This window comes from Oenanthe melanoleuca, chromosome 25 (genome assembly GCF_029582105.1).
Source record: "Oenanthe melanoleuca isolate GR-GAL-2019-014 chromosome 25, OMel1.0, whole genome shotgun sequence".
NCBI lineage: Eukaryota > Metazoa > Chordata > Aves > Passeriformes > Muscicapidae > Oenanthe > Oenanthe melanoleuca.
Genome location: NC_079358.1, coordinates 6,616,201 through 6,644,129, shown reverse-complemented (window position 1 = coordinate 6,644,129; position 27,929 = coordinate 6,616,201). Strand labels below are relative to the sequence as shown.

At 58.4% G+C, this 27,929-nt stretch overlaps 2 protein-coding genes across 2 annotated transcripts in view; one reads left to right on the top strand and one right to left on the bottom strand.

The window, feature by feature from the left end:
- Positions 1-211: 211 nt before the first annotated feature.
- Positions 212-27,161, bottom strand: WNK3 (WNK lysine deficient protein kinase 3). Its single transcript, XM_056510870.1, has 20 exons — positions 26,849-27,161; positions 21,189-21,361; positions 20,897-21,117; positions 17,516-17,673; positions 16,264-16,352; positions 14,748-14,967; positions 13,458-13,686; positions 12,542-12,669; positions 12,403-12,469; positions 10,694-11,746; positions 10,460-10,647; positions 10,263-10,379; positions 9,715-9,825; positions 9,604-9,631; positions 9,435-9,518; positions 8,097-8,638; positions 6,624-6,774; positions 5,455-5,501; positions 4,563-4,759; positions 212-413 (listed from the first exon to the last, which is right to left on the bottom strand). The coding sequence occupies exons 1-20, from the start codon at positions 27,146-27,148 to the stop codon at positions 212-214; spliced, it is 4,305 nt and encodes a 1,434-aa protein (XP_056366845.1). The 5' UTR covers positions 27,149-27,161.
- A 409-nt stretch (positions 27,162-27,570) lies between these two features.
- Positions 27,571-27,929, top strand: part of CACNA1F (calcium voltage-gated channel subunit alpha1 F) — a 44,615-nt gene continuing 44,256 nt past the window's right edge. Inside the window, exon 1 of the mRNA XM_056510869.1 lies at positions 27,571-27,579. Within this exon, the coding sequence (XP_056366844.1) occupies positions 27,571-27,579 (9 nt within the window). The remainder of the gene's footprint in view (positions 27,580-27,929) is intronic.

Here is a 27,929-nt window from a genome sequence, read left to right as displayed (position 1 = left end):
CCCCTCCCCCCGCACCCCAAAATCCCCTTTTTCCCCCAAATTCCCCCCTCAGCCCCCCCAAAATTCCCTTTTCCCCCCAAAATCCCCCCTTCCCCCACCCAAAATCCCCCTTAGCCCCCCCAAAATCCCCTCCCCACCCAAAATCCCTTTTTTTCCCCCAAAATCCCCTCCCCCCACCCAAATCCCCCTGAGCCCCCCAAACCTGTCGGGGTCACTCCCCGGCCCCTCCCTCGCGCCCGGGCCCCCCGAGGCCGCCGCGGGGACCCCCGAGGCCGCGCTGGGGGGGGGTCCCGGAGCCCCCTCCCCATTTCGGGGGGTCCCCCCGAGCCTCTCGCAGGGCTCGGAGCCGCCGCTGCAGCTCCCGCAGCTCCCGGTCCTGCCGAGCCCGCAGCTCCAGAACCTCCTGGATGTGCCTGGGGGGGACAGGGGGGGTCCCTAAATCCGTCCTGGGACCCCCAAAAATATCCCCAAATTTCCTCGGGACCCCCAAAAACCCGCCCTGGGTCCCTCAAATCCCACCCTGGGATCCCCCAAATCCCTCCCAACAACCCCCCAGGAGCTGCACTGGGGGCTCCAGAACCTCCTGGATGTGCCTGGGGGGACGGGGGGGTCCCTAAATCCGTCCTGGGACCCCCAAAATCCTTCCCAAGACCCCCAAAGACCTCCTCAGGACCCCCAAAATCCTCCCCAAATTTCCTCGGGACCCCCAAAACCCGCCCTGGGATCCCCAAAAACCTCCCCCGGATTCCCCCCAGAGTCCCCAGGGCAGCTCCAGAACCTCCTGGATGTGCCTGGGGGGGCACCAAACCCGTCCTGGGACCCCCAAAATCCTCCCCAGGACCCCCAAAAACCTCCCCAGGACCCCCAAAATCCTCCCCAAATTTCCTCGGGACCCCCAAAAACCCGCCCGGATCCCCCCCAAGAGCCGCCGCTGCAGCTCCCGCAGCTCCCGGTCCTGCCGAGCCCGCAGCTCCAGAACCTCCTGGATGTGCCTGGGGGGGCACCAAACCCGTCCTGGGACCCCCAAAATCCTCCCCAGGACCCCCAAAAACCTCCCCAGGACCCCCAAAATCCTCCCCAAATTTCCTCGGGACCCACAAAACCCGCCCTGGGATCCCCCAAAACCTCCCCCGGATTCCCCCCAGACTCCCCAGCGCAGCTCCAGAACCTCCTGGACGTGCCTGGGGGGACACCAAATCCGTCCTGGGACCCCCAAAATCCTCCCCAAGACCCCCAAAAACCTCCCCAGGACCCCCAAAATCCTCCCCAAATTTCCTCAAGACCCCCAAAAACCCGCCCTGGGTCCCTCAAATCCCACCCTGGGATCCCCCAAATCCCTCCCAACAACCCCCCAGGAGCTGCACTGGGGGCTCCAGAACCTCCTGGATGTGCCTGGGGAGGACAGGGGGGGTCCCTAAATCCGTCCTGGGACCCCCAAAATCCTCCCCAGGACCCCCAAAAACCTCCCCAAATTTCCTCGGGACCCCCAAAAACGCGCCCGGATCCCCCCCAAGAGCCGCCGCTGCAGCTCCCGCAGCTCCCGGTCCTGCCGAGCCCGCAGCTCCAGAACCTCCTGGATGTGCCTGGGGGGGCACCAAACCCGTCCTGGGACCCCCAAAATCCTCCCCAAGACCCCCAAAAACCTCCCCAGGACCCCCAAAATCCTCCCCAAATTTCCTCAAGACCCCCAAAACCCGCCCTGGGATCCCCCAAAACCTCCCCCGCATTCCCCCCGGAGTCCCCAGGGCAGCTCCAGAAACTCCTGGATGTGCCTGGGGGGACACCAAATCCATCCTGGGATCCCCAAAATCCTCCCCAGGACCCCAAAAACCTCCCCAGGACCCCCAAAATCCTCCCCAAATTTCCTCGGGACCCCCAAAAACCCGCCCGGATCCCCCCCAAGAGCCGCCGCTGCAGCTCCCGCAGCTCCCGGTCCTGCCGAGCCCGCAGCTCCAGAACCTCCTGGATGTGCCTGGGGAGGCACCAAATCCGTCCTGGGACCCCCAAAATCTTCCCCAGGACCCCCAAAAACCTCCCCAGGACCCCCAAAAACCTCCCCAAATTTCCTCAAGATCCCCAAAATCTTCTCAGGACCCCCAAAACCTGCCCTGGGATCCCCCAAATCCCTCCCAACAACCCCCCAGGAGCTGCGTTGGGGGCTCCAGAACCTCCTGGATGTGCCTGAGGGGACAGGGGGGGTCCCTAAATCCGTCCTGGGACCCCCAAAAATATCCCCAAATTTCCTCGGGACCCCCAAAACCCGCCTGTGATCCCCAAAATACCACCAGGGACCCCACAAAACCTCCCCCGGATTCCCCCCAGAGTCCCCAGTGCAGCTCCAGAAACTCCTGGATGTGCCTGGGGGGGCACCAAATCCGTCCTGGGACCCCCAAAATCCTCCCCAGGACCCCCAAAAACCTCCCCAGGACCCCCAAAAACCTCCCCAAATTTCCTCAAGACCCCCAAAACCCGCCCTGGGATCCCCCAAAACCTCCCCCGGATTCCCCCCAGAGTCCCCAGCGCAGCTCCAGAACCTCCTGGATGTGCCTGGGGGGGCACCAAACCCGTCCTGGGACCCCCAAAATCCTCCCCAGGACCCCCAAAATCCTCCCCAAATTTCCTCAAGATCCCCAAAATCTTCTCAGGACCCCCCAAAACCCGCCCTGGGACCCCCAAAACCTCCCCAGGACCCTCAAACACCCCCCACGAGCTGCACTGGGGGCTCCAGAACCTCCTGGATGTGCCTGGGGGGCACCAAACCCGTCCTGGGACCCCTGAAATCCTCCCCAGGACCCCCAAAATCCTCCCCAAATTCCCCTGGGACCCCCAAAACCCGCCCTGGGATGCCCCAAAACCTGCCCCAGGAGTCCCCAGTGCAGCTCCAGAACCTCCTGGATGTGCCTGGGGGGCACCAAACCCGTCCTGGGACCCCCGAAATCCCCCCCAAATCCCCCCCAAACTCTTCCAGGACCCCCCCAAACTCCCCAAAACCCGCCCTGGGAACCCCCCAAATCCCCTCCCCAAACCTACTCGGGACCCCCAAAACCACCCTAGAACCCCCCTAACCCCTCCAGGACTCCCCAAATCCTCCCAAATCCCCCCCACACCCCTCCAGGGCCCCTCCTAACCCCCCTAGAACCCCGAAAACTCCCCCAGACCCCTCCAGGACCCCCGAAATCCCCCCCAGACCCCTCCAGGACCCCCCAAATCCCCCCCAAACCCTTCTAGGACCACCCCAAAGCCCTCCAGGACCACCTCTAACCCCTCCAGGACCCCCCCAAATCCCCCCTAAATCCCTCCCAAACCCCTCCAGGACCCCCGAAATCCCCCTAAAATCCCCCCCCAATCCCCCCAAACCCCTTTAGGATCCCCCCAAATCCCCCCCAAACCCCCCCAGGACCCCCCCAAATCCCCCCCAAACCCCCCCAGGACCCCCCCAAACTCCCCAAAACCCCTCCAGGATCCCCCCAAGCCCCTCCAGGACCCCCCCCCAAACCCCTCCCAAGCCCTTCCAAGACCCCCCAAATCCCCCCAAAAACCCCTCCAGGACCCCCGAGATCCCCCCCAAATCCCCCCCAAATCCCCCCAAACCCCCCCAAACCCCTTTAGGACCCCCCAAAGCCCTCCTAAATTCCCCCCAAACCCCTCCAGGACCCCCCCAACCCCCTTTAGGACCCCCCAAAAATCCCTCCAGGACCCCCCAAACCCCTCCAGGACCCTCGAAATCCCCCCAAATCCCCCCCAAAACCCCTTTAAGACCCCCCCCAACCCCCCAAACCCCCCCCAAACCCCTCCAGGACCCCCTCCCCAAATCCCCCCAAACCCCTCCAGGACCCCCCCAAATCCCTCTAGGACTCCCCCAAACCCCTCCAGGACCCCCCCAAACTGCCCCAAACCCCTCCAGGACCCCCCCCAAATCCCCCCTAAATCCCCCTCAAATCCCCCCCAAACCCCTTTAGGACCCCTCCAAATCCCCCCCAAACCCCTCCAGGACCCCTCCAACCCCCTTTAGGACCCCCCAAAAATCCCTCCAGGACCCCCCAAACCCCTCCAGGACCCCCCCAAACCCCCCCTAAATCCCCCCCAAACCCCTCCAGGACCCTCGAAATCCCCCCCAAATCCCCCCCAAAACCCCTTTAAGACCCCCCCCAACCCCCCAAACCCCCCCCCAAACCCCTCCAGGACCCCCCAAACCCCCCAAACCCCTCCAGGACCCCCCCCAAAATCCCCCAAATCCCTCTAGGACTCCCCCAAACCCCTCCAGGACCCCCCCAAACTGTCCCAAACCCCTCCAGGACCTCCCCAAATCCCCCCTAAATCCCCCCCAAATCCCCCCCAAACCCCTTTAGGACCCCCCAAATCCCCCCCAAACCCCTCCAGGACCCCTCCAACCCCCTTTAGGACCCCCCAAACCCCTCCAGGACCCCCCAAACCCCTCCAGGACCTCCCCAAATCCCCCCCAAATCCCCCCTAAATCCCCCCCAAACCCCTTTAGGACCCCCCAAATCCCCCCCCAAGCCCCTCCAGGACCCCCACCCCCCCCCCTTTAGACCCCCCCTCACTTCTCCCGCAGCCGCCGCAGCTGCTCCCGCAGCGCCTCGTCCTCGGGCTCCGAGTCGCCGTCGCTGCTCAGGGGGGTCTCGGGGGACCCCGGGGGCAGCAGGGGGGCTCCGGGGGGGTGCGGGGGTCCCCCCAGACCCCCACTCTCGCTGCCCGAGCTGGGGCCCCCCCAATCGGCCTCGGGGGGCTCGGGGGGCGGCTGGGGAGGGACGGGGGGAGAGAGGGGTGAGAGGAGAGGGGGAGGGGAGGGAGCTTGGGGGGGATTTGGGGTTCCTGGAGCAGATTTGGGATCTCTGGGGCAGTTTCTGGGGTCCCCAGGGCAGTTTGGGGGTCTCTGGGGTAGTTCTCAGGGGGTCCCTGGGGCAGTTTTGGGGATCTCTGGGATAGTTTCTGGGGTCTCTGGGACAGTTTCTGGGGTCCCCAGGGCAGTTTGAGGGGGCCCTGGGGCAGTTTTGGGGGTCTCTGGGGCAGTTTGGGAGGGTCCATGGGGCAGATTTGGGGTTCGTTGGGGTAGTTCTGGGGTTCCTGGGGTAGTTTGGGATTCCTGGGGCAGATTTGGGGGTCTCTGGGGCAGTTTTGGGGGTCCCTGGGACAGTTTGAGGGATCTCTGGGGCAGTTTGGGGGTCTCTGGGGTAGTTCTGAGGAGGTCCCTGGGACAGTTTTGGGGTCCCTGGGACAGATTTGGGGTCTCTGGGGCTGTTTCTGGGGTCCCCGGGGCAGTTTTGGGGTCCCTGGGACAGATTTGGGGTCTCTGGGGCTGTTTAGGGGTGTCATTGGGGCAGTTCTGGGGTCCCAGGTGCACACTGGGGTCCCTGTGGGTTTCTGAGGCAGTTTTGGGGTCCCTGGGGCACTTTGGGGTCCCCTCTGGGGAATTTTGGGGTCCCCAACACCCACCTGGCAGTGCCCTCGCCTTGGGGGGTCCCCGAGTTCCTCTGGCTCCTCTGTGGGACAGGGGGGTCAGTGGGGGGAAATGGGGTGAAAATGGGGGTACAGGGGGTAAAAATTGGGGTACAGGGGGTAAAAATGGGGATGCAGGGGGGAAATGGGGGTACAGGGGGGTACAAATGGGGGTACAGGGGGTAAAAATGGGGGTACAGGGGGGAAATGGGGGTACAGGTGTAAAAATGGGGGTACAGGTTGCACACAGAGGGGATTTGGGGTACATGATAAGATTTGGGGTACACAGGCTGCACACAGACAGGGTTTGGGGTACAGGGGTGTACACAGACAGGATTTGGGGTACATGATAAGATTTGGGGTACACAGGCTGCACACAGGATTTGGGGTACAGGGGTGTACACAGATGATATTTGGGGTACAGGCTGCACACAGACAGGGTTTGGGGTACATGATAAGATTTGGGGTACACGGGCTGTACACAGACAGGATTTGGGGTACATGATAAGATTTGGAGTACAGGGGTGTACACAGACAGGGTTTGGGGTACACGGGCTGTACACAGACAGGGTTTGGGGTACAGGCTGCACACAGAGGATATTTGGGGTACAGGCTGCACACAGACAGGGTTTGGGGTACAGGCTGTACACAGACAGGGTTTGGGGTACATGATAAGATTTGGGGTACAGGGGTGTACACAGACAGGATTTGGGGTACAGGGGTGCACACAGACAGGATTTGGGGTACATGGGAGCACAGATGATATTTGGGGTACAGGCTGTACACAGACAGGGTTTGGGGTACAGGCTGCACACAGACAGGGTTTGGGGTACATAGGAGTACAGATGATATTTGGGGTACAGGGGTGTACACAGACAGGATTTGGGGTACATGATAAGATTTGGGGTACATAGGCTGCACACAGACAGGATTTGGGGTACACGGGCTGTACACAGACAGGATTTGGGGTACATAGGAGTACAGATGATATTTGGGGTACAGGGGTGTACACAGACAGGATTTGGGGTACACAGGCTGTACACAGACAGGATTTGGGGTACAGGGGTGTACACAGACAGGGTTTGGGGTACATGATAAGATTTGGGGTACACGGGCTGCACGCAGACAGGGTTTGGGCCCCCCAGGATTTCGGGGTCCCCCCGTACCTGAGTGGGGGTCCCCCCCGGCGCTGGGGGGGCGCAGGCGGCGGGCCCAGCTCCGGAGGCGGCGCCCCCAACCCTTGCGGGGGCTGCGCAGGCGGGGGCAGAGCGGGAACCCCGGGGAGCCCCCGGGCGGGGCGCGGGCGGGGGGCGCGGCCTGCGGGGACACCGAGCGGGATATGGGGTATTGGGTACGGGATATGGGATATGGGATTGGGGTTTGGGATTTGGGGTATGGGAACCCCGGGGAGCCCCCGGGCGGGGCGCGGGCGGGGGGCGCGGCCTGCGGGGACATGGGGGAGGAGATATGGGATTGGGATATGGGATATGGGAACCCCGGGGAGCCCCCGGGCGGGGCGCGGGCGGGGGGCGCGGCCTGCGGGGACACCGAGCGGGATATGGGATATGGGATATGGGATTGGGGTATGGGATTTGGGATTTGGGGTATGGGAACCCCGGGGAGCCCCCGGGCGGGGCGCGGGCGGGGGGCGCGGCCTGCGGGGACAGGGATGGGATATGGGATATGGGATATGGGATTGGGGTATGGGATATGGAATTGGGGTATGGGGTATGGGATATGGGATTTGGGATTTGAGGTATGGGATATGGGATATGGGAACCCCGGGGAGCCCCCGGGCGGGGCGCGGGCGGGGGGCGCGGCCTGCGGGGACATGGGGGATGGGATATGGGATTGGGATAGGGGATATGGGATTTGGGATTGGGGTTTGGGATTTGGGATTTGGGGTATGGGAACCCCGGGGAGCCCCCGGGCGGGGGGCGCAGCCTGCGGGGACAGGGATTGGGGTTTGGGATTGGGGTATGGGGTATGGGATATGGGATATGGGATATGGGTATGGGGTACGGGATATGGGGATACGGGATATTGGACTGGGGTTTGCGACTGGGGTCCCTGGGGCAGATTTGGGGGTTTCTGGAGTAGTTCTGGAGTCCCTGGAGCAGGGATTGGGGTACAGGATTGGGGTACAGGATTGGGGTACAGGATTCGGGTATAGGATTGGGGTACAGGATTTGGGTACAGGATTGGGGTACAGGATTGGGGTACAGGATTGGGGTACAGGACTGGGGTACAGGATTGGGATACAGGATTTGGGTACAGGATTGGGGTACAGGATTGGGGTACAGGACTGGGGTACAGGATTGGGGTACAGGATTGGGGTATAGGATTGGGGTATAGGATTGGGCTCTTGGGGTTTTGGGTTTGGGGCACACTGACATCTTGAGGTCAAAGGGACATCAGGAGTACGGGGGTTTGGGTTCGGGGTCATTGGGGGTCACCTCGGGCTGAGGTTCTGGGGTCTTTGGGGTGTTGGGGACACCAAGGACTCAGGTTTTGGGGGACAGCGAGTTTGGGGTCGGGGACAGTCATTCCTGGTCTTTGGGGAACAACGAGATCTTGGGGTTTGGGTTTGGGGGACACCAAAGTTCTGGGTGAGACCTGGGGGAGGGGGGGACACTCACCTCTGCTGCCGGGGGTCCCTCCAACGCCCCCTGTCCTTGGGGGTCACCTGGCTCTGGGGACACGTCCGGCCCGGGGGGGTGGGGCACAGCCAGCCCCGCGTCCCCGGGTCCCTCCTGCCCGGTGACTGTCCCCTGTCCCTGGGGGACACCCGGCTCTGTGTCCCCGGGCTCCCGGTGCCCATCAGCTCCGGGGACAGCCTCGTGTCCGGGTCCCTCCTGCTGCCACGGGCTGGGGACAGCCAGCCCCGGGCTTTGGGGAGCCCCCAGATTTTGGGGTTCGGAGTCGATCCTCTCTGCTCCCGGGGCTTCAGCCGCCTCCTGGGGGCCGCTGACAGCTGTCCCCAAAACCTGGGGGACACCCAGCTCCTCGGCTTCGGGGACAGCCAGCCCCTGCTCCTGGGGGACCCCCGGGTCCTGGGATTTGGGGACCCCCGGCTCCGGCCCCCCCGGCCCGTCCTGCGCTGACACTGCGCTCTCCAGTGTCCCCTGGACTTGGGGGGACGTCCCCAGGGCTCTGCTGGGGGGCGGGGGTCCCCCGGGGCCTGTGGGGAGGGGACACCCGTCAGGGATGGGGTGACACCCATAGTGATCGGGGTGACACCCCAAAAGGATGGGGGTGACACCGGCCAGGGATGGGGGTGACACCCGTCAGGGATAGGGGTGACACTCCATAGGGATGTGGGTGACACCGGCCAGAGATGGGGGTGACACTCCATAGGGATGTGGGGGTGACACCCATCACGGATGGAGTGGGAGGGTGACACCCTATGGGGTGGACCCCCCGCTCTGTGTCCCCTCCATCCCCTGGTGACACGGCGGTGCCACCCCCGTTCCGTGTCCCCTTTATCCCCCCGGTGACACGGCGGTGCCACCCCCGCCCCGTGTCCCCTTTATCCCCCTGGTGATATGAGGTGCCACCCCCGCCCCGTGTCCCCTTTAACCCCCTGGTGACACGGCGGTGCCACCCGCGCCCCGTGTCCCCTCCATCCCACGGCGGTGCCACCCCCGCCCCGTGTCCCCTCCATCCCACGGCGGTGCCACCCCCGCCCCGTGTCCCCTTTAACCCCCTGGTGACATGAGGTGCCACCCCCGCCCCGTGTCCCCTCCATCCCACGGCGGTGCCACCCCCGCCCCGTGTCCCCTCCATCCCCTGGTGACACGGCGGTGCCACCCCCGTTCCGTGTCCCCTTTAACCCCCTGGTGACACGGCGGTGCCACCCCCGCCTCGTGTCCCCTCCAGCCCCTGGTGACACGGCGGTGCCACCCCCGTTCCGTGTCCCCTTTATCCCCCTGGTGACACGGCGGTGCCACCCCCGCCCCGTGTCCCCCCGGACGCACCGCCGGCCTCTCGGTTCCGGATGGTTTGGTTGATGCAGAACCTCCAGCGCCCCACGGGCGATGATTGGGGGGGCCCTTCCCCTGCTGGGGGAGGGGAGGGGATGGGGAGGGATCAGCAAATGGGGGGGGGGGGGGCGACCCCAACCCCCTCCCCTCCCCCGCTACTCACCCCCCGCCGGCGGCTCCAGGGGTCCCACCTGGGGGGAGACACATTTGGGGGTCAGTGGGCGGGGGGCTGGGTGGGGGGGAGGGGGCGGTGAGGAGGGGGCGGGGGGAGCACCTGGGGGTCCGGGGCGGGGGTCCCGAGGAGCTCCCGGGCCTGAGCCACGATGGCCTTGAGCTCCTCCACGAACTTGTCCCGCTCCCCCTCCAGCAGGAAATTGTCCTCGACCTGCGGGGGACACGGGTTGGGAGGGGGGGACACAGATTGGGGAGGGGACACGGATTGGGGAGGGGACATGGATTGGGGAGGGGGACACAGATTGGGGAGGGGGACATGGATTGGGGAGGGGGACATGGATTGGGCTGGGGGAACAGGGACTGAGGACACAAGGACACAGATTGGGGAGGGGGACACGGGGACAGGGGTTGGGGACACAGAGACAGAGATTGGGGACACAGGGACAGACATCAGGGAAGGGGACATAAGTTGGGGACATGGGGACAGGGGTTGGGGACACAGAGACAGGGATGAGGGAAGGGGACGGGTTGAGGACACAGAGACAGGGCTCAGGGACGGGGACAGGGGTTGGGGACACAGAGACAGGGCTCAGGGACGGGGACAGGGGTTGGGGACACAGCTGGGGACACGCTGGGCTCGGGGGTCACCATGTAGCAGGCGATGTCCTCGGGCGCGTCCCCGTCCGCGTCGAACCTGAACGTCACCATCTTGCTGTCGTGGGTCTCCAGCTGGCACTCCACCGTGTTGTCCCCGGCCGAGGACACCTGGAGGGGGGGGTGGTGACACCGTGACCGTGCCAGGCTGTCACCCCGTGCCACCCCGTGCCCCCCCAGCGCCCCCTGACCTGCAGCACGGTGAGCTGGAAGCGGGCGGAGCGCTGGCACGAGGCGCGGCGCTGGCGGCAGCGCGGCCCCGGCGCCTCGGGGACATCGGGGACACGCAGCAGGGACGCGGCCTCGGCGGCCACCGGGGCGTCCTCGGGGCCGGGGGGCAGCGGGGGTGGCACTGGGGACGGGGGGGGCATCTCTGGGGCTGGTGGCACGCCCATCGCTGGTGGCATCCCTTGGGCTGGTGGCACCATGGATTGTGGTGGTGGCATCGTGGGTGGTGGTGGCATCTCTGAGGCGGGTGGCACTCCTGGGGCTGGTGACATCCCCACGACTGGTGGCATCCCCATGGCTGGTGGCATCCCTTGGGTTGGTGGCATCCCTTGGGCTGGTGGCATCATGGATTGTGGTGGCATCGTGGATTGTGGTGGCATCTCTGGGGCTGGTGGCATCCCCATGGCTGGTGGCATCCCTTGGGCTGGTGGCATCACAGATGGAGGTGGCATTCCTTGGACTGGTGGCATCCCTTGGGTTGGTGGCATCATGGGTGGTGGTGGCATCTCTGGGGCTGGTGACACCCCCATGGCTGGTGGCATCCCTTGGGCTGGTGGCATCATGGGTGGTGGTGGCATCTCTGGGGCTGGTGACACCCCCATGGCTGGTGGCATCACAGATGGAGGTGGCATTCCTTGGACTGCTGGCATCCCCACAGCTGGTGGCATCATGGGTGGAGCTGGCATTCCTTGGGCTGGTGGCACCCCTGGGGTTGGTGGCATCCCTTCTGCTGGTGGTGGCACCATGGATGGTGGTGGCATCTCTGGGGCTGGTGGCATCCCTTGGGCTGGTGGCATCACCATGGCTGGTGGCACCATGGATGGTGGTGGCATCTCTGGGGCTGGTGGCATCCCTGGGGCTGGTGGCACCCCTGGGGCTGGTGGCATGGTGACTGTCCCCATGGCTGGTGGCACCATGGATTGTGGTGGCATCTCTGAGGCGGGTGGCACTCCTGGGGCTGGTGACATCCCCACGACTGGTGGCATCATGGATGGAGGTGGCATCTCTGGGGCCGGTGACATCCCCATGGCTGGTGGCATCATGGACAGTGGTGGCACCCCCAGAGCTGGTGCCATCCCCACCACAGCTGCCATCCCTGGGGCTGGTGACATCCCTGGCACCAGCTGTGGCTGCACGGTGGGGACTGCCTGTGGTGGCATCCCAGGACCTGGTGGCACCCCCTGGGCTGATGACATTCCTGGACCTGGTGACATCCCAGGACCTGGTGACATTCCAGGGCCTGGCTGCAGCTGCACCACGGGCACCAACTGTGGTGGCATTCCAGCTGGGGGTGGCACTCCTGGACCAGGTGGCACCCCCTGGGCTGGTGCCACTCCTGGAGCTGGTGCCACTCCTGGAGCTGGTGTCACCCCCAGAGTTGGTGGCATTCCAGCTGGAGGTGGCATCCCTTGGGCTGGTGTCACCCCTGGAGCTGGTGCCACTCCTGGAGCTGGTGTCACCCCCAGAGCTGGTGGCACCCCTTGGGCTGGTGTCACCCCCAGAGCTGCTGTCACTCCTGGAGCTGGTGTCACCCCCAGAGCTGGTGGCATCCCTTGGGCTGGTGCCACCCCCTGGGCTGGTGTCACCCCTGGAGCTGGTGTCACTCCTGGAGCTGGTGTCACCCCCAGAGCCGGTGTCACTCCTGGAGCTGGTGCCAACCCTTGGGCTGGTGTCACCCCCAGAGCTGGTGGCATTCCAGCTGGAGGTGCCACCCCCAGAGCTGCTGTCCCCCCCGAGGCCGGTGTCACCCCAGTCAGAGGTGTCACCCCCTGGGCTGGTGACACCCCCTGGGCTGGTGGCAGTGCCACCCTCGCTGCCACCCCCGGCCCCGGTGCCCCCGGTGCCACCTGTGGCTGTGTCCCCACTGCCACCGTCCCCCCCCCACAGCCACAGGTGTCCCCCTCACGCCCGGGTGGCTCCGTGGCGGCTCCTCCTGTGCCATCCTCCGCTGTCCCCTCTGTCCCCTGCGCCACCTGCGGGACACGGGGCGGTGCCAGGGGGGGGGTCTGGCCCCCCCAGGACCCCCCAGTGTGACACACACTTACCGCCGGTGGCACGGGGGGGGACGCCCCGTCCTGGGGTCCCTGGGGGAACCCCCAGAGCCGCTCGGGCGCCGCGGTGACACCGCAGGGGACGTCCGGGGGCGGGGGGACACTGTCCGGGAGCCCCTCGGCTGTGGGGAGCGAGGGGGGGTCACTGCAGGATGGGGAACTTTGGGGGTGGGGGCGCTCTGGGGGCAGGGGGGGAGGTTTGGGCGGGGTGGGGGCAATTTTGGGGGGCCAGGGGCAATTTTGGAGGTATTGGGGGGCAGTTTTGGGGGACTGGGGGCAGTTTTGGGGGACAGTTGTGGGACCGGTTTTGGGGGGCAGTTTTGGGTATCCAGGAACAATTTTAGGGGGCAGTTTTGGATATCCGGGGCCAGTTTTGTGGCAGTTTTGGATATCCAGGGACAGTTTTTGGGGCAGTTTTAGGGGCATTTTTGGGTGTCCAGGGACAGTTTTAGAGGGAAATTTTGAGTGTCCAGGGGCAGTTTTGGGGGGCACTTTCGGGTGTCCAGGGGCAGTTTTAGGGGGCAGTTTTAGGGCCAGTTTTGGGGGGGCACTTTTGGATACCCAAAGCCAGTTTTGGGGGGCAGTTTTGGATATCCAGAGGCAGCTTTAAGGCCAGTTATAGGGACAATTTTAGGGGGCAGTTTTGGACATCCAGAGCCAGTTTTAGGGGACAGTTTTGGATGCCCAGGGGCAGTTTTGGGTTCAGTTTTGGGGGGGCAGTTTTGGACATCCAGAGCCAGTTTTAGAACCAGTTTTAGGGGACACATTGGGGTGCCCAGAGCCAGTTTTAGGGGACACTTTGGGGTGCCCAGAGCCAGTTTTAGAACCAGTTTTAGGGGACACATTGGGGTGCCCAGAGCCAGTTTTAGGGGACACTTTGGGGTGCCCAGAGCCACTTTTGGGGTCTCACCAGGGCCGGGCGGGGGCTGCTCCTGCAGCAGCTGCTGCCTGACGTGCTGATCCACCTCGGTGTCCTCGCTCTCGGGGCCCCCCCGGCCCTCGGGGCCCCCCCGGATCTCGGGGCCCCCCCGGATCTCCGCCTGCCTCCTCTCCCTCGTCTTCCTCACCAGCGCCAGCCGGTCCCGGATGGACTTGGCCACGGCCTTGGAGTCACTCTCGTGGAAGAACCCGGATTTCACCTGAGGGGGAGAATTTGGGGTGTCCAGGGGGCTCAGGGTCAGTTCCAGGAGGAATTTGGGGTGTCCAGGGGGCTTAGGGTCAGTCCCAGGGGGTCTCAGGGTCAGTCCCAGGAGAAATTTGGGATGTCCAGGGGGGCTCAGGGGGAATTTGGGGTGTCCAGAGGGCTCAGGGTCAGTCCCAGGGGGAATTTGGGGTGTCCAGGCGGGTTCAGGGTCAGTCCCAGGGGGAATTTGGGGTGTCCAGGGGGGCTCAGGGGGAATTTGGGGTGTCCAGAGGGCTCAGGCTCGGTTCCAGGAGGAATTTGGGGTGTCCAGGGGGATCCCAGTGGGAATTTGGGGTGTCTGGGGGGGTCCCAGGGGAAATTTGGGGTGTCCAGGGGGCTCAGGGTCAGTTCCAGGGGGGCTCAGGGTGAGGCCCAGGAGGAATTTGGGGTGTCCAGGGGGCTCAGGGTCAGTTCCAGGGGGTTCCAGGGGATCCCAGGGTGGAATTTGGGATGTCCAGGGGGCTTAGGGTCAGTTCCAGGATGAATTTGGGGTATCCAGAGGGCTCAAGGTCAGTTCCAGGATGAATTTGGGGTGTCCAGGGAGGCTCAGGGTCAGTCCCAGGGGGAATTTGGGGTGTCCAGGGGGGTCCCAGGATGAATTTTAGGGTGTCAGTTTTGGGGAAGATTCAAAGTGAGTTTAAAGGATGAATTTTGGGGTGTCAGTTTTGGGGAAGATTCAAAGTGAGGCTCAGGGATGAATTTTGGGGTGTCAGTTTTGAGAGAGGATCAAAGTGAAGTTAAAGGATGAATTTTGGGGTGTCAGTTTTGGGACAGCTTCAAGGTGAGGTTGAAGGATGAATTTTGGGGGATCATTAGTTTTGAGAGAGGTTCAAGGTGAGGTTTCGGAAACAATTTTGGGGAAGAGGCTCAAGCTGAGGCTCAGGGACGAATTTTGGGGTGACTTCTGCCCAAGAAGACTCGGAACAACCAACCACTGTGTTCCTGGGTGGATTTTGGGGTCCCACCACCTTTGGGACGAGCTGGACCCACAAGGAAACTTCGGGGTGACCCCCTCACCATCTCGTAGGCCACCTCCTCGGGGACGTCGGCCTCCAGGTTGAAGCTGAACTCGATGGCCTCGTTGTCCTTGTGCTTGCCCTTGAGCTTTTTGGGGTCCTCCACCCAGAGGCGCAGCGCCAGCGCCGCCTCCAGCCCCGCGTCGTCCTCGGCCAGCTCCACGCGCAGCCCCGTGTCCTCCGCGAAGAAGGCGTGGTCCAGCAGGTCCCGGATGGACAGCCTGGGGGGCAGCGGTCACTCAGTGTGTGGAGAGGGGGGCAGCGGTCACTTGGTGTGGGCAGTGTGGGACAGGGGTCACTTGGTGTGGGGAGAGGGGGCAGCGGTCACTCGGGGTGAGCAGAGGGGGACAGGGGTCACTCGGTGTGGGGAGAGGGGAACAGCGGTCACTCGGTGTGGGCAGTGTGGGACAGCGGTCACTCGGTGTGGGGAGAGGGGGACAGGGGTCACTCGGTGTGGGGAGTGTGGGCACTGAGTGTGGGCAGTGGGGTCAAGTGGGGTCACTCGGTGTGGGCAGAGGGGTCAGTGTGGGCAGTGTGGTCAGTGTGTGCACTGGGGTCACTCGGTGTGGGCAGTGTGGGCACTGTGGTCACTCAGTGTGGGCAGTGGGGTCACTCAGTGTGGGCAGTGTGGGCAGCAGCCAGTAGTCAGTGGTCAGTCACTGGTCAGCGGTCAGTCAGCGGTCAGTGTGGTGGGTCAGTGGTCATTGGTCAGTCAGTGGTCACTGGTCAGCGGTCAACAGTCAGTGGTCAGTGGTCACTCAGTGTGGTCAGTGGTCAGCAGTCAACGGTCAGTCAGTGGTCACTCAGTGTGGTTAGCATGGTCAGTGGTCAGCAGTCAATGGTCAGTCAGTGGTCAGTGAGTGGTCACTGCTCAGTGGTCAGTCAATGGTCACTCAGTGTGGTCAGTGTGGTCAGTGGTCAGTCAGTGGTCAGTGGTCAGCAGTCAGTGGTCAGTCAGTGGTCACTCAGTGTGGTCAGCATGGTCAGTGGTCAGTGGTCAGTCAGTAGTCAGCAGTCAGTGGTCAGTCAGTGGTCACTCAGTGTGGTCAGCATGGTCAGTGGTCAGTTGTCAGCAGTCAATGGTCAGTCAGTGGTCAGTGAGTGGTCACTGCTCAGTGGTCAGTCAGTGGTCAGTCAGTGTGGTGGGTCAGTGGTCAGTGTGGTCAGTGGTCAGTCAGCAGTCAGTGGTCAGTGTGGTCAGTTGTCAGGGGTCAGTGGTCAGCAGTCAATGGTCAGTCAGTGGTCAGTGTGGTGGGTCAGTGGTCAGTCAGTGGTCAGCAGTCAGTGGTCACTGGTCAGTGGTCAGTCAGTGGTGACTGGTCAGTGGTCACTCAGTGTGGTGGGTCAGTGGTCAGTCACTGGTCAGCAGTCAGTGGTCAGTGGTCAGTCAGTGGTCACTGGTCAGTGGTTAGTGGTCAGTCACTGGTCAGCAGTCAGTGGTCAGCAGTCAGTGGTCAGTCAGTGGTCACTGGTCAGTGGTCACTGGTCAGTCAGTGGTCAGCCCAGCCCAGCCCCACCTCTCGGCCTTGTTCTGCCGGATGCAGCCCTCGATGATCTCCTTCACCTCGGGGTCCGACACCTTGTGGAAACTCGCCGGCTTGATGCCCTGGGGGGACACGGGGGGACAGTCTGGGGGCAGCCCGGGGATCACACTGGTGGCAGAGGGGCAGTTTGGGGGTCTGGGGGCAGTTCTGAGGGGCTGGGGGCAGTTTTGGGGTCTGGGGGCAGTTCTGGGGGTCTGGGGGCAGTTCTGAGGGGCTGGGGGCAGTTTGGGGGTCTGGGGGCAGTTCTGGGGGTCTGGGGGCAGTTTGGGGGTCTGGGGGCAGTTCTGAGGGGCTGGGGGCAGTTCTGAGGGGTTTGGGGCAGTTTTGGGGGGCAGTTTAGAGTGTCCAGGAACAGCTTTGGGGGACAGATTTAGGGGGCAGTTTTGGATATTCAGGGACAGTTTTAAGGGACACATTTGGGTGTCCAGGGGCACTTTCGGGGGCTGGGGGCAGTTTTGAGGGGCTGGGGGCAGTTTTGAAGGGCAATTTTGAATATCCAGGGCCAGTTTTGGGGGACAGTTTTAGGGGACAGTTTTGGGTAACCAGGGGCAGTTTTGGGGACACAGTTTTGGGTATCCAGGTCCAGTTTTGAGGGACAGTTTCAGGGGGCACTTTTGGGCATCCAGGGGCACTTTTGGGGGACAGTTTTAGGGAGCAGTTTTGGATATCGGAAGCAGTTTTGGATATCGGGAGCAGTTTTGGGTACCAGAGGCATTTTTGAGGGACAGTTTTAGGGGGTACTTTTGGGTGTCCAATTTTGGGTGTCCAGGGGTAGTTTTGGTGGCAGTTTTGGTGGCAGTTTTGGGGGGCACTTTTGGGTGTCCAGTTTGAGTATCTAGGGACAGTTTTGGGGGGCACTTTTGGGTGTCCAATTTTGGGTGTCCAGGGGTAGTTTTGGTGGCAGTTTTGGGTGTCCAGGGGCAGTTTTGGGGGGCACTTTTGGGTGTCCAGTTTGGGTGTCCAGGGGCACTTTTGGGGGGCAGTTTTAGGGAGAAGCTTTGGATATCAGGGACAGTTTTGAGGGACAGTTTTAGGGGGCAGTTTTAGGTGTCCAGGGGCAGTTTTGGGTGTCCAGGGGCAGTTTTGGGGGGCACTTTTGGGTGTCCAATTTGGATATCCAGGGACAATTTTGGGGGGCACTTTTGGGTGTCCAGTTTGGGCATCCAGGGGCAGTTTTGGGGGACAGGGGGGCTGAGGGGGTCTCGGGGCTCGCCGTGCCACCCACGCTGGTGACTTTGCGGTAGATCTGCGCGGCGTTCTGGCACTCGGAGTAGGGGTACTCGGACGTGCCCATCTCCAGCATGCACATCCCGAAGGCGTAGACGTCCACGGACTCATCGTAGCGCTCCTCGTACATCTCGGGGGCCATGAACTCGGGGGTCCCTGGGGGGTTTGGGAGTGTTGGTTGGTGTGGCCAGAAATGTGAATTCTGTCACCAACTGTGGCACATATCATCTGCTAATGGGCCACCTTTAAACCAGCTGGGCAATCATCTTTATCTCTGCACAGATATCCTCCCTCCAGGAGATATCTCCTGTTAATGGGCCAGGTGTTAAACCAGGTGAGCAGTGATCCTGATCTGAGATATCTCCTGTTAATGGGCCAGGTGTTGAACCAGGTGAGCAGAGATCCTGATCTCAGTGAGATATCTCCTGTTAATGGGCCAGGTGTGAAACCAGGTGAGCAGTGATCCTGATCTCTGTGAGATATCTCCTGTTAATGGGCCAGGTGTTGAACCAGGTGAGCAGTGATCCTGATCTCTGTGAGATATCTCCTGTTAATGGGCCAGGTGTTGAACCAGGTGAGCAGAGATCCTGATCTCTGAGATATCTCCTGTTAATGGGCCAGGTGAGCAGTGATCCTGATCTCTGTGGGATATCTCCTGTTAATGGGCCAGGTGTGAACCAGGTGAGCAGTGATCCTGATCTCTGTGAGATATCTCCTGTTAATTGGCCAGGTGTTGAACCAGGTGAGCAGAGATCCTGATCTCAGTGAGATATCTCCTGTTAATGGGCCAGGTGTGAAACCAGGTGAGCAGTGATCCTGATCTCTGTGAGATATCTCCTGTTAATGGGCCAGGTGTTGAACCAGGTGAGCAGTGATCCTGATCTCTGTGGGATATCTCCTGTTAATGGGCCAGGTGTGAACCAGGTGAGCAGTGATCCTGATCTCTGTGAGATATCTCCTGTTAATGGGCCAGGTGTTGAACCAGGTGAGCAGTGATCCTGATCTCTGTGAGATATCTCCTGTTAATGGGCCAGGTGAGGAGTGATCCTGATCTCAGTGAGATATCTCCTGTTAATGGGCCAGGTGTTAAACCAGGTGAGCAGTGATCCTGATCTGAGATATCTCCTGTTAATGGGCCAGGTGTTATAAACCAGGTGAGCAGTGATCCTGATCTCAGTGAGATATCTCCTGTTAATGGGCCAGGTGTGAACCAGGTGAGCAGTGATCCTGATCTCTGTGAGATATCTCCTGTTAATGGGCCAGGTGTGAACCAGGTGAGCAGTGATCCTGATCTCTGTGAGATATCTCCTGTTAATGGGCCAGGTGTTGAACCAGGTGAGCAGTGATCCTGATCTCTGTGAGATATCTCCTGTTAATGGGCCAGGTGTTGAACCAGGTGAGCAGTGATCCTGATCTCTGAGATATCTCCTGTTAATGGGCCAGGTGTTGAACCAGGTGAGCAGTGATCCTGATCTCTGTGGGATATCTCCTGTTAATGGGCCAGGTGTTGAACCAGGTGAGCAGTGATCCTGATCTGAGATATCTCCTGTTAATGGGCCAGGTGTGAACCAGGTGAGCAGTGATCCTGATCTCTGTGGGATATCTTCTGTTAATGGGCCAGGTGAGCAGTGATCCTGATCTCCAGGAGATATCTCCTGTTAATGGGCCAGGTGTTGAACCAGGTGAGCAGAGATCCTGATCTCTGTGGGATATCTTCTGTTAATGGGCCAGGTGAGCAGTGATCCTGATCTCCAGGAGATATCTCCTGTTAATGGGCCAGGTGTTGAACCAGGTGAGCAGAGATCCTGATCTCTGTGAGATATCTCCTGTTAATGGGCCAGGTGTGAAACCAAGTGAGCAGTGATCCTGATCTGAGATATCTCCTGTTAATGGGCCAGGTGTTGAACCAGGTGAGCAGTGATCCTGATCTCTGTGGGATATCTCCTGTTAATGGGCCAGGTGTTGAACCAGGTGAGCAGTGATCCTGATCTCTGTGGGATATCTCCTGTTAATGGGCCAGGTGAGCCGTGATCCTGATCTCTGAGATATCTCCTGTTAATGGGCCAGGTGTTAAACCAGGTGAGCAGTGATCCTGATCTCTGTGAGATATCTCCTGTTAATGGGCCAGGTGTTAAACCAGGTGAGCAGTGATCCTGATCTCTGAGATATCTCCTGTTAATGGGCCAGGTGTTGAACCAGGTGAGCAGTGATCCTGATCTCTGAGATATCTCCTGTTAATGGGCCAGGTGAGCAGTGATCCTGATCTCAGTGAGATATCTCCTGTTAATGGGCCAGGTGTTGAACCAGGTGAGCAGTGATCCTGCCAACACCCTGACTGACTGACGGTGTCACTTGGATTCTGACTCCGGCAGTGTGTTTGGGATTGTTCTTTGTAATACTGCATTTCTACTTTAATTTTCCCAGTAAGGAACTGTTATTCCCCATATCTCTGCCTGAGAGCCCCTTAATTTCAAAATTGTAATAACAATTTGGAAGGAGGGGGTTTACACTCTCCATTTCAAAACTAATAATTTGGACTGAGGGGTTCACATTCTCCATTTCAAAACTGTAATAATTTGGGAAGAGGGGATTCACATTCTCCATTTCAAATTTATAATAATTTGGAGGGAGGAGGTTTACATTCTCCATTTCAAAACTATAATAATTTGGAAGAGAGGGTTTACATTCCCCATTTCAAAACTAATAATTTGGAGAGAGAGACTTTATATTCTCCATTTCAAATTTATAATAATTTGGAAAGAGAGGGTTTACATTCCCATTTCAAAACTGTAATAATTTGGAGGGAGGGGGTTTATCTTCTCCATTTCAAATTTATAATAATTTGGAAAGAGAGTGTTTACATTCCCATTTCAAAACTGCAATAATTTGGAGGGAAGGGGTTTACACTCTCCATTTCAAGACTATAATAATTTGGAAGGAAAGGATTCACATTCTCCATTTCAAAACTATAATAATTTGGAGGGAGGGGGTTCACATTCTCCACCTCAAATCTGTAATAATTTGGAGGGAGGGGGTTCACATTCTCCACTTCAAATCTGTAATAATTTGAAGGGTGAGGGTTCACATTCTCCATTTCAAAACTATAATAATTTAAAGGGTGAGGGTTCACATTCTCCGTTTCAAATCTGTAATAATTTGAAGGTTGAGGGTTCACATTCCCCATTTCAAAACTATAATAATTTGAAGGGTGAGGGTTCACATTCCCCATTTCAAAACTGTAAGAATTCGGAGGCAGAGGGTTCACCTTCTCCATTTCAAAGAGACCCTTCTGCCTCTACTGGCAGACCCCAGTCCCCCACAGCAGGCCAGGTGTCAGGGGGTCCCCCAGGGGCGCCCCCCCGGCCCCCGCCGCGCTCACCGATGACGCTCTTGGCGAAGGACGTGCGCATGAGCGTGGCCAGCCCCAGGTCGCCGATCTTGACGGAGCCGGTGGGGCCGGTGATGAAGATGTTGTCGCACTTGAGGTCGCGGTGGATGATGGGCGGCGTCCTGGTGTGCAGGAACTGCAGCCCCTTCAGGATCTGCCGGCACCAGCTGCGCAGCACCTTGGGCTTCATCACCTTGAACCTCTTCAGGTACCTGCGGGGTCCCGTCAGCCGCGCCCTCGGCGTCCCCAGGTGTCCCATCCCCGCTCAGCGTCCCCGGCTCACGTTTTGAGGGTGCCCGAGGTCATGAGCTCGGTGACGAGCACGATGCACTTCTTGCCGCGCAGGGAGGACTCCCAGGAGTCGTAGAAGCGGACGATGTTGGGGTGCTGCAGCCCCTTGAGCATCTCGGCCTCCTCCTTGAAGCGCTGCTGCTCCGCCTTGGTCAGTTTGCGGTCCTGGGGGTGGGCACGGCACAAAGGGCGGCGGTGTTAGTGCTGGAGGGTGGGGTGAGGGGAGCAGGGCTGGGATTGTCACCGTCATCATTCTCCAATCCCAGAAACATCACCGTCATCGTCATCATCGTCATTATCCAACCCCAGTGTTCATCATCATCATGCTCGTCATTCTCCAATCCCAGAAACATCATCATCATCGTTATTGTCATCATCATCATCGTCATCATCGTCATCATCATTCTCCAATCCCAGAATCATCATCATCATTGTCATTATCCAAACCCAGAATTAACATCATCATCATCATCGTCATTATCCTCCAACCCCAGAACCATCATCATCATCCTCCAATCCCAGAATCATCATCATCATCGTTATTGTCACCATCATCATCATCATCACCGTCATTGTCATCCTCCAATCACAGAAACATCATCATCGTTATTGTCATCATCGTCATCATCATCATCATTCTCCAATCCCAGAAACATCATCGTCATCGTCATCATCGTCATTATCCAACCCCAGTGTTCATCATCATCATCATTGTCATTCTCCAATCCCAGAAATATCATCATAATCGTTATTGTCACCATCATCATCATCATTATCATCATTCTCCAATCCCAGAATCAATGTCATCATCATCACTGTCATTCTCCAATCCCAGAAACATCAGTGTCATCATCATCATTGTCATTATCCAAACCCAGATTTAACATCATCATCATCATCATCATCGTCATTATCCTCCAACCCCAGAACCATCATCATCATCCTCCAATCCCAGAATCATCATCGTCATCGTTACTGTCATCATCATCATTATCATTCTCCAATCCCAGAATCATCAATGTCATCATTGTCATTGTCATTATCCAAACCCAGAATCACCATCACCGTTATCATCATCATCATCGTCATTGTCATCGTCACCATCCTCCAACCCCAGAACCATCATCATCATCATTCTTTAACCAACCCCAGTGTTCTTCATCATCATCATCGTCATCATCATTATCCAAACCCAGAAACATCCTCATCATCACTGTCCTTGTCATCATCATCACTCTCCAATCCCAGAACCATCCTCATCATCATCATCACCATCATTCTTTAACCAACCCCAGTGTCCATCATCATCATCATTCTCCAATCCCAGAAACATCAACATCATCATCATCATTGTCATTATCCAAATCCAGAATTAACATCATCATCATCATCATTCTCCAATCCCAGAATCATCAATATCATCATCGTTATTGTCATTATCCAAACCCAGAATTCATCATCATCATCATCATTCTTTAACCAACCCCAGTGTTCATCATCATCGTCATCATCATTCTCCAATCCCAGAATCATCATCATCATCATCATCGTCATTGTCATAGTCATTGTCATTATCCAAACCCAGAATCATCATCATTGTCATCATCATCACCATCATCATCGTCACCATCCTCCAACCCCAGAATCATCATCACTGTTATCATCATCATTCTTTAACCAACCCCAGTGTTCATCATCATCATCATCGTCCTCCAATCCCAGAATCATCATCGTCGTCACCATCATCATTATCGTCATCATCATTCTCCAATCCCAGAATCCTCATCATCATTATCATTGTCATAGTTTTTATTGTCATTCTCCAACCCCAGAATCATCATCACCACTGTCATCTTCATCATCATCATCGTTGTCATCATCCCCTACCTCCAGTATGATCATCATCATCATCATCCTTCTCTAATCCCTGGATAATAATAATAATCATCATCATCATCATTCTCCAACCCCAGCATCATCATCATTATCCTTAAACCTCAGGGTCATTGACTGCATCATCATCCTCATCATCGTTCTCCAACCCCAGTGTTCATTATCATCATCATCATCATCCCTAAACCACAGGGTCATTGACACCATCATCATCATCATCCCCTAACTCCAGTATGTCATCATCATCATCCTTCTCTAATCCCAGGATAATAATAATAATCATCATCATCATCATTCTCCAAGCCCAGGATCATCATCATCACCCCTAAACCTTGGGGTCATTGACAGCATCACCATCGTCATCATCATCATCATCATCACCACCATCAATTCCAGCATCAATTCAAGCATCATCATTTCTAAATTCCAGACTCATTATCATCACCATCATCATCCTCAAACCCCAGAGTCACCATCATCCTCATCCTCAAACCAGGACCACCAGTGCCACTCCCCATCCCCCGTATCGTCATCATCATCATCATCATCATCACCATCATCATTCCTAATTTCCAAAGTTATTATTATTGCCATCATCATCATCATCCTCAAACCCCAGGGTAGCCACCATCCTCATTCTCATCCTCATCTTCATCCTCATACCAGGACCACCACTGCCACTCCCAAACCCCAGTATCATCATCATCATCATCACCACCACCATTATAATTTCTAAATTCCAGAGTTATTATTATTGCCATCATCATCACCATCATCATTACCATCATCCCTAATTTCCAAAGTTATTATTATTGCCATCATCATCATCATCAGCATCATCATCATCATCATCACTTCTAAATTCAAAAGTTATTATTATTGCCATCATCATCATCATCATCATTTCTAAACTCCAGTTATTATTATTGCCATCATCATCATCAATCACCATCATCATTTCTAAATTCCAGAGTTATTATTATTGCCATCATCATCATCATCACCATCATCATTTCTAAATTCCAGAGTTATTATTATTGCCATCATCATCATCACCATCATCATTATCACCGTCATCATCATCATTTCTAAATTCCAGAGTTATTATTATTGCCATCATCATCATCATCATCATCATTTCTAAATTCCAGAGTTATTATTATTGCCATCATCATCATCATCATCATCATCATCATCCCCCACCCCAGGGCCATCATCCTCACCCCCAATTTCCAGGGCACCATTTTGGGGGACAGATGGCTCCATTTGGGGGGAATTGAGAGGATTTGGGGTGCAGAGGTGGGACAGGAGTCACCTCTGGGGTTTGTGGTGAATTCGGGGGCTCAATTTGAGGGGGTCCATGATGAATTTTGGGGTGTCCCCATCTTTGGGGGCTCATGATGAATTTTGGGGTGTCCTCATCTTTGGGGGTTCACAATGAATTTTGGGGTGTCCCCATCTTTGGGGGCTCATGATGAATTTTGGGGTGTCCCCATCTTTGGGAGGGGCTCAAGGTGAGCTGAAAAGTTCATGGGTGGATTTTGGGGATCACTGATCTCAGAAAAACCTCGAGCTGAATTTGAGAGATCAATCCCAGCTTTGGAAAAGATTCAACATCAATTTTGAGGAGCCAGTGATGAATTTGAGGGTTTCATGATGAATTTTGGGGTGTCCCCCTCTTTGGGAAGGGTTCAAATTAAGATCAAAGGACCAACTGTGTGATCCAAGGGTGGATTTTTGGGATTTTTGATATCAGAAAAACCTCAACCAGAGTTTGAGGGATCAATCCCAGCTTTGGAAAAGTTTCAACATCAATTTTGAGGAGCCAGTGATGAATTTGAGGGTTCATGATGAATTTTGGGGCGTCCCCATATTTGGGAGGGGCTCAAGGTGAGCTGAAAAGTTCATGGGTGGATTTTGGGGATCACTGATCTCAGAAAAACCTCGAGCTGAGTTTGAGAGATCAATCCCAGCTTTGGAAAAGTTTCAACATCAATTTTGAGGAGCCAGTGATGAATTTGAGGGTTTCATGATGAATTTTGGGGTGTCCCCCTCTTTGGGAAGGGTTCAAATTAAGATCAAAGGACCAACTGTGTGATCCAAAGGTGGATTTTGGGGATTTTTGATATCAGAAAAACCTCAACCAGAGTTTGAGGGATCAATCTCAGCTTTGGAAGAGATTCAACATCAATTTTGAGGAGCCAGTGATGAATTTGAGGGTTCATGATGAATTTTGGGGTGTCCCCATATTTGGGAGGGATTCAAGGTGAGCTGAAAAGTTCATGGGTGGATTTTGGGGATCACTGATATCAGAAAAACCTCGAGCTGAATTTGAGGGACCAATCCCAGCTTTGCAATAAGTTCAACCCCAACTCAAGAATCCAACCGTGGGATTCATGACAAATTTCAGAAAATCTTCAACCCCCCCAAAAAACCCCAACCCAGCTGCCACCACACATCCTCCCCGTCAGGAACCCAAATTTCACCCCCAACCCACCAATTCACGAGCCCCCAGGCCCCCCAAAATTCACCCCCTCGGGTTCAGGGCACCCCCCAGGCCCCCAAAGTTCACCCCCGGGGTTTGGGGTTCACCTGCACCTCACACCAGGCCCCCCCAAAATTCACCCCTGGGCTTGGGGCTCACCTGCCACCCCAAAACCCCCCCAAAAATTCACCCAAAATTCACCTGCAGCTCACCCCAAATCCCCCCAAACCCCCCAAATTCACCTCGGGGCTCACCTGCAGCTCGCACCAGAACATCCCCAGCCCCCCAAAATTCACCTGCAGCTCACCCCAAACCCCCCAAACCCCCCAAATTCACTTGGGGCTCACCTACAGCTCACCCCAAACCCCCCCAAACTCCCCAAAATTCACCTGCAGCTCACACCAGGCCCCCCCAAACTCCCCAAAATTCACCTGCAGCTCACCCCAAACCCCCCAGAATTCACCTGCAGCTCACCCCAAATCCCCCCAAACCCCCCAAATTCCCTCGGGGCTCACCTGCAGCTCACACCAGAACATCCTCAGCCCCCCAAAGTTCACCTGCAGCTCACCCCAAACCCCCCAAACCCCCCCAAAATTCACTCGGGGCTCACCTGCAGCTCACCCCAAACCCCCCAAATTCACTTGGGGCTCACCTGCAGCTCACCCCAAACCCCCCAAAATCACTCAGGGCTCACCTGCAGCTCACCCCAAACCCCCCCAAACTCCCCAAAATTCACCTGCAGCTCATACCAGGCCCCCCCCAAACCCCCCCAAACTCCCCAAAATTCACCTGCAGCTCACCCCAAACCCCCCAAAATTCACCTGCAGCTCATCCCAAACCCCCCAAACCCCCCCAAAATTCACTCAGGGCTCACCTGCAGCTCACCCCAAACCCCCCCAAACTCCCCAAAATTCACCTGCAGCTCACACCAGGCCCCCCCAAATCCCCCAAATTCCCTCGGGGCTCACCTGCAGCTCACACCAGGCCCCCCCAAACCCCCTCAAACCCCCCCAGATTCCCTCGGGGCTCACCTGCAGCTCACACCAGGCCCCCCAAACCCCCCCAAAATTCACTCGGGGCTCACCTGCAGCTCACACCAGGCCCCCCCAAACTCCCCAAAATTCACCTGCAGCTCACCCCAAACCCCCCAAACCCCCCAAAATTCACTCGGGGCTCACCTGCAGCTCACCCCAAACCCCCTCAAACTCCCCAAAATTCACCTGCAGCTCACCCCAGGCCCCCCCAAACCCCCCCAAAATTCCCTCGGGGCTCACCTGCAGCTCGCACCAGGCCACCTCCACCCAGGTGTCGGTGTCGAAGCCCTTGAAGACGGTTTTGAAGGCTCCTCGCCCCAGCTCGATGTCGAACTTGAGGAAGCGGCCGCCGGGCGAGGTGGCCACGGCCTTCATCTCCGCCTCCTCCTCCTCGCCCCCGCCCGGCCGGGGGTCGCCCCGCGGGCCGGGGTCGCCGCCGCGCTCGCCCCGCTCCTCCTCCTCCAGCACCTCCACGCTCTTACGGAAGAAGCGTTTTGGGGGCGCGGGGGGAGTTTTGGGGTCCCCCAAATCGGCGGCCATGGTTGTTCCACCCGAAAATTTGAGGGGGTGACCCCCCCACCCCCGCCGCCCCCTCCCCAGCGCGAGGTGATGCTATGGGTGGGAGGAGGGTCCCGGGGGGTTTAGGGGGGTCTAGGAGGGGTCACCTCGATTTTAGGGGTGTCCCCCCCTCCTCCTCCTCCCCACCCCCCCCGGGGTGTCACCGGCGGTGGCCGCGTCACCCCCTCCCCCGTGGGGGGGGGGGAACAAAGAGGATTCGGTGGGGTGGGGGGTGGGGGGGGAGGGGAGAGAGGAGATAATTAATAAGGGCAGCGGGGTTAATTGGGGGGGTCCCCGAAATCTGGGGGGGGTGGAAGCATCCCCCCGGCCCCCCCCCCCCGCACAGCGGCTGCTCTTCCTGCGGAGGAAGGACTTCCGGGGGCAGCCCCCCCCCAAAAAAAAGGATGCTACAGGTACGCCCGCCCCCAAGGATGCCGGAGGCGCCCCACAGGGACCCCCACCCACCCCAAGATGCTGGAGGCGCCCCCATAGGGACCCCCTGCACCCCAAGGATGCCGGAGGCGCCCCCATAGGGACCCCCACCCACCCCAAAGATGCTGGAGACGCCCCCATAGGGACCCCCACCCACCCCAAGGATGCTGGAGGCGCCCCACAGGACCCCCCCCCGCACCCCAAGGATGCTGGAGGCCCCCCCATAGGGACCCCCACCCACCCAAGGATGCTGGAGGCCCCCCATAGGGACCCTCACCCACCCCAAGGATGCTGGAGGCGTCCCCCGGCCCCCCATAGGGATCCCCCCACC